The following is a 6,059-nucleotide window of genomic DNA, read 5'->3' on the forward strand; positions in this document are numbered from 1 at the left end:
TGTGAATTATTCTGACTTTGTAAATGTATAAATGTACAAATTCATGACATCATCATCTGGGCATCTTCAAATTTTTAAAAGTCAGACATTTTAAGGTATGCAAACTTTTAGTTTTAAGGGAATTATTAAAACATGTCCGTTATTAAGTAAATATACAGAGTTTTGTGAATCCTATTCCTTACAAATAAATCAGAAAATTGGATGTAAGTGAGTTTAAAATCTGTTTCAGTGATGCAAATGCAGATAGTTGGAATACCTAAAAATTGTGTTTCCAAGCTTCTGAGCACAGCAGCACTCCCTTTTTCAGCTCCTTCAGACTAGCCAGCAGCAATTAGCAAACACCTGGTGGAGCTGCTGTTTCTCAGTGAAACACTGGTAAAAACGTTGTAAGGAGTTCAAGCCTCAGATGAGACAAATCATGTTGAAGTTCTTTATTGTTATTTTATTTGAGATAACATTTAAACATACAAAACTCAAATTCTACTGACAGAAAAGTTGCAGCATGTTTATCAACATAAAGTTACACAAGTAGGACAGTCCCTGTATAAACCTGTAGGAAGACTAAAGTGAAGCGTGGAGCGTTTATTTTTGACAGCATTACATCATGGCAGTTCTTTGAAAGAAACATAAATGATTCTCAGAAAGAGGAATCAGCTGAGCAGCTGCCATGTGATTGGTTTTTTAGGTGAAACAAACAGGAAGAGGCGACAGATGGGAGAAAATATTTAAAGAGCTTCAGACACAGATTCTGCATTTCCCTCCACAATGGCTCCAAAGACTCTGCTGCCCATCCTGGCTCTGCTGAACTTTCTCTGTGCAGGTAGGTGGAAGCTCTCTCTCTCTTTGCTCTCTGTTATTATTAACATCAAATAATGCAAAATAAAAACAATATATTTTTAGTAAATCTTGAGCTTTAAACTAATACGCTGTGTTTTGTTGAAGAAAATCAACTGAAATTTGTCTGTTTTTGCTCCGTTTCCCAGGATCCGATGCACAGCTTAATGGTTGGTAGAAACTTAAAACCTCTTTAAATTATCTTGTGCAGTAAGATTTGTTGAATGTTTGCATCCTAATATTGTTTGAACTGATTTTTTGTTTTAGAATGTGGTTTTGCTCCTCAAAATCCCAAAATAGTTGGAGGTCAGGATGCCTTACCTGGAAGTTGGCCCTGGCAGGTGGAGCTGCAGCTTTATGGCTGGTTCAAGTGTGGAGGCTCCCTGATCAACAAAAAGTGGGTTCTGACTGCAGCTCACTGCATCAAAGAGTAAGTGCAAAGATACACAAAGTTCACGTTAAGATTTTCATATGCAAAACTTGCTGGTTGCAGTGAAAGGAAGCATGTCATAAAAAAAATTAAGCTTCTCAACTGGGTCATTTGGAAAGAAAGATGTAAAAATCAATTCAGTTTGTTTGCACACTAAAACATTAGAAGGTGGTTTAACTTGAAATTGAAAGCCCACCTGCTGCCTGGAAAATGAACCTGAAGTCAACAAGAAAATAGTTTTGGATTTAACTCAGATATTAAAGTTCTGAGTTAAATCAGAATGTGAAGTTGATTTAATGACAAGACTCAAGTTGTCCAAATATTGTTTTTAAGTTCATTAATCTTGAATTGTGAGTTTCAACTTAATGCTGCAATTTAAACCAAATAATTATTTCACAAAATGCAAGAAAAAAATCTGTCCTCACCCAGTTAAAGAGCCACATTTCTCTGTTATTTTACTCACAATATGAAGTTTAAATAACGACTTATTTTACAGTAGAATAATTTAAATTCTTGTTTCAAATCACATGAACCAAATTTCTGATCTGATGATGAATTTTATTTAACATCTGAATGAATTCAGCTCAGAAACATTTAGTGTGAACAGATCAATGTAACACACTTCCATCTCAGGAGAGAAATACACGCCGCTAAGCATTCTGGGAAATAGTTCCCACTCCTGACTTTTTCTTCTTCCAGTTTTTAAAGTGTTAACCTAAAAACTCTGTTTATTCAACTCTTAATAAAAAGTTAACAGAACTTACTATCTGTCACAAACTCACACATTTAGGTTCAAAATCTAAAACTCGCTAAATTTATTTCACTGAAAGAACAGAAGATAGTAGACAATTAAATACTTCATAAATGTTTTACAGTGTTTTGTACATAACACAACACAACATTTCAGTAGCCCAATTTAAGATTTTATTATGTTTCATCATTAAAATCATCATCATTAAAAGAGAACATCCAATATGTTGGTTAATGTTCCATTTACATTGGTTCTGAAGCAAATCTAAACAGGTGGAGTTTCAGGAACTCAGGTGATAGAAGGCTGACTTTGTAACTGTCTTTATGTGACTCTGAAGGTTCAGGTCTGAGTCCAGCTGAAAGAAGTTGAAAACATTGTCATGATTTTTTGTAATGAAATAAATTCCTTGTATTTTTTTGTTTGTTTTCCTGCAGTCCAGATCCATCCATGTGGAAGGCCGTTCTGGGGCAGCAAAACCAGAGAGACAGAGACACGAAAACCGTAGTGGAAAGGAACATTGGAAAAATCATCGTACACCCCAAGTTTGATTGGACCACCTTGAACAACGACATTGCGCTGCTCAGACTCTCCTCACCAGTGAACTTCACAGACTACATCAGACCGGTGTGTTTGGCAGCGAGTGGCAGCCGGTTCAACAACGGCACCAATAGCTGGGTCACCGGCTGGGGAAACGTAGGAGAAGGAGGTGAGATTCACCTGAGAAGACTCTCATCCTGACGGGTCCAAACTTTAATCTTAGTGCCTTTATTGAGGGGCTAAATTATCTCCTGTTGTTTTGAGATGACCAAAAAAAAGTTAATTTTGTTTCGATTTACCACTTTGGTTTCATTCAATCTTTTTTCCTATCCAACCTACATCAGTAGTTACAGAGGATCTGTTGTGGAAGATTCACTTTTTGCACATTTTTATGTTTCCATTTGAGTCTCAACTCAAATCATTAAATTAAACACTCAGCCAGTTTTTGGCAATGAGTCAATGTTTTAAAATAAGCCATTTAAATACATCTCCCCATTGCTGAGTCACAGTCAACAGCAACACGTCAACAGCCAAGCACGTTACCTAGCAATGTAAGCAGAACTCCAACATATTTGTTCAGCTGATTTTATCACTGTACAGTATTTTACAATGGCTCCTGGAAAAAATAAGTGTTTTGTTGTTGATTGACCATCCAGAAACAACTTGCTGCGTTCCTGTTGGTTGCACAGGAGGCTCCACTTCTGCTTTTCAGATATACAGCTGTATAATGGCATATCTGTTTGCTGCTATTTTCATGTGCGAGTGTAAATATTGAGTTTTGGGGCATGGCCAGCAGCAGCTTATTTGAATTTAAAGTGACAGGACGCCCTAAAACAGCTTAATGAGCAGACTGAAATCTTATTATCCAAAACTGATGTTGTGCAACAAAATGTAATGAACAGGTTTTGTACCAATAAAAACCTCTTCAAGGAAGTATAATAGGTCACCTTTAAAGTTCCAGTTGGGTTTAATAAATTACACAAGTTTAGGTTTGTGATGGGAAGACAGAGAAGACTTTTTACTGCTTCCCATAGTTTTGGTTGGCATAACAACCATTTTATCTCCAACATGAGAGCTGCTGCTGCTCTCTAACAGTGAGTTTTACAAATTTATGTTCATTGTGAGGTAAAATTGGCTCCTTTTCCAGCCTCCTGGTCAAGAAAAAAGGAAAAAAAGAGAAATATGAAGTAAAACGTAAATTAAAAACAATAATATTTAGTAATGCTTAAAGTGTCACTTATCATTCTTTTTTTTGTTTTTTTCTTTTTATGAAGTCCCATAATTAAACCAAACTAACTTTTTTCATTTAAAAAGACATGTATTTTCTCCGTTACAATCACATTGTTTGGTTTAATGACTAATCTCAGTAATGTAATCCTCCACAGAGCCTCTGCCTCATCCTCAAACCCTTCAGGAAGTGAAGGTGCCTGTTATTGGGAACAGACAGTGCAACTGTTTGCTCAGAACAACAAGCCTCACAGAAAACATGATCTGTGCCGGAGTCCTTTCAGGAGGAAAAGACTCTTGTCAGGTAGGCTGATCGTTTCATCAGCCGCCTGGATGCAGAGCCGGCCCAACACCACCAGAGCATAATTTTGGTTTATTTTGTAGTAATTTTGAACTTGTTTACTGTAAATTCAGTGTTTGTCTGCAGATGTTACTTTAAAATTGTTAAATGAATATGCAGTACTTACAGTAAAAACCACTCTGCATATCAAAGTGCAAATTAATTAGAGCATCTTTACTTGTTTGTTACTCCTGTAAGGTTAAAATTAAGACAAATAATAACGCCAACATAATTTACACTGCAAAAAACACAAATATTACAAAGTATTTTCTTGGAACTAAGATATTTATCTTAGTTTGCTTGAAATCAGGCAAAAATAATTTACAAGTTAGTCTTTTTAGAAAGATATAGGAGCTTGTTTTAAGTAAATACTTAATATCGATTAAACATTTGGCAGATTATTTCATGTCTAATAATATTTTTTCCATCAGGGAAATTTTCTGCCAGTGGAACTACTAATTTTTTATTTTATCAATATTAAGGAATTATTTATTTAAATTAAATTCCTACATCTTGCTAAAAAGTTACTAGTTTTGTCCTATTTCATGTGTTCTAAGTTTGCACTAGAAATTTAGACCACAAATATATGAGAAAATCTGTTTTTGCACTAAAAGCTAATAATAGGCATGTTAAAGGATAGTAATGATGAGGTATCTAATTTTTATATATTATGCTTGTGCTGGCCCAGTCTGGAGAGACAATAATAAGCCACTAATTTTTCCTTCCTGTCGCTGCAGGGTGACTCAGGAGGTCCGATGGTCAGCAAGCAGCGCTCACGCTGGATCCAGTCTGGAGTTGTGAGCTTTGGCGACGGCTGTGCTCGGCCCAATCTGCCTGGCGTCTACACCAGAGTGTCCCAGTACCAGTCCTGGATAAACGCCCGCATCAGATTTAACAAACCGGGCTTTGTCGAGTTCACCTCCAGAGGAGAGGATCCAGACAGCAGCTTCACCTGCCAGCACAGTTCGCCTGTCACCAAATGACAAAACAAAACCTCAGAGATTCACTTTGACAATTTGTTTCCACCCAAAACCCTTTAATGCATATTTTCTTGCACAAAAAAGTAAAATAAAACAAACAAAAACGAGAAAAACAAGAAAAAAGAGAAAAAAGTAATTAATATTTAAGGAAAATTATTTTAAAATTTTGTTTTTAATATTTATTTATTTGCTCTTCAGTTATCACTGTAATTCCTGCACATATGTATTTTCCACACAATAAATTAACTTATGAGGTTGTTATAAATTAAAATGTTTTGTTAATAAAGATAATCTAATGCAATTATAACTGTGTTGCACATTCTGTTGAACTCTGGTTTAAGCTTTCAGACTCTGTCAAATATTGTTTTCTGCTTAGTGAGGTGATATAGAACAACAGATGAAAGAGTTTTCACACTGCTGGTCTCAGACAAAAATCCCTGTATACATATGTAACAGAGAGAAAAGCTTGTGTGTGTCTGTGTGAGTTTTGATCAAAATGATTCTAGGGTTGTATGTGTTTATGAGATTTTTGATCGATGCGTTTGTTTGGAGCCACCTAGTGGTGTGATGAGTGACTGCATGCAGCGGGTCCGTCAGGCGGCTTCCCCCACCAGAAACCTGAGTGCTGGTGGAGGCAGGTGCGAGAGAGGCAGCTCTTCACTTCTTTTTTACTTAGGGTCATATTTTTCTACTTCAACAATTAACGAAATACTGTAAGAATATTTAACATCTACAAATATAATTTGTAAAGTTTTTCTCGTGGTTGGGCTGGAAAAATGTGACCCTATGAGTGGGAGCTGCGCCGGTTGGTGTTCGTGGCTGACCACTCAGTCACGACGCTAACCGTGTCTTTTATTTTTCAGCCTGTCGGACCACTTGCCTGCAGTCAAAGCCACATTGTGAAGAGTTTTTTATTCTGTATTGTACTAGGTGACCGACAACTAAACAAGAAGAGTTACA

General features: G+C 36.4%; 1 protein-coding gene across 1 annotated transcript; it reads left to right on the plus strand.

Annotated features, from left to right (window-relative positions):
- Positions 1 to 746: 746 nt before the first annotated feature.
- On the plus strand, positions 747 to 5,227 carry LOC106939029 (testisin-like). Its single transcript, XM_015021285.1, has 6 exons — positions 747 to 820; positions 984 to 1,004; positions 1,102 to 1,264; positions 2,450 to 2,721; positions 3,938 to 4,083; positions 4,857 to 5,227. Exons 1-6 carry the CDS (start codon positions 766 to 768, stop codon positions 5,100 to 5,102), a joined length of 903 nt encoding a protein of 300 aa, XP_014876771.1. The 5' UTR covers positions 747 to 765; the 3' UTR covers positions 5,103 to 5,227.
- Positions 5,228 to 6,059: the final 832 nt, after the last annotated feature.

Source organism: Poecilia latipinna, unplaced genomic scaffold (genome assembly GCF_001443285.1).
Source record: "Poecilia latipinna isolate Pla-1442-1.1 unplaced genomic scaffold, P_latipinna-1.0 Scaffold2754, whole genome shotgun sequence".
Taxonomy (NCBI): domain Eukaryota; kingdom Metazoa; phylum Chordata; class Actinopteri; order Cyprinodontiformes; family Poeciliidae; genus Poecilia; species Poecilia latipinna.

Bases quoted from the DNA above. Each gene is read 5' to 3' on its own strand.
- LOC106939029 (XM_015021285.1), top strand. From the start codon at position 766: ATGGCTCCAAAGACTCTGCTGCCCATCCTGGCTCTGCTGAACTTTCTC. The intron at 1,265-2,449 runs GTAAGTGCAAAG...GTTTTCCTGCAG, and splicing joins GCAGCTCACTGCATCAAAGA to TCCAGATCCATCCATGTGGA. The intron at 4,084-4,856 runs GTAGGCTGATCG...CTGTCGCTGCAG, and splicing joins GAGGAAAAGACTCTTGTCAG to GGTGACTCAGGAGGTCCGAT.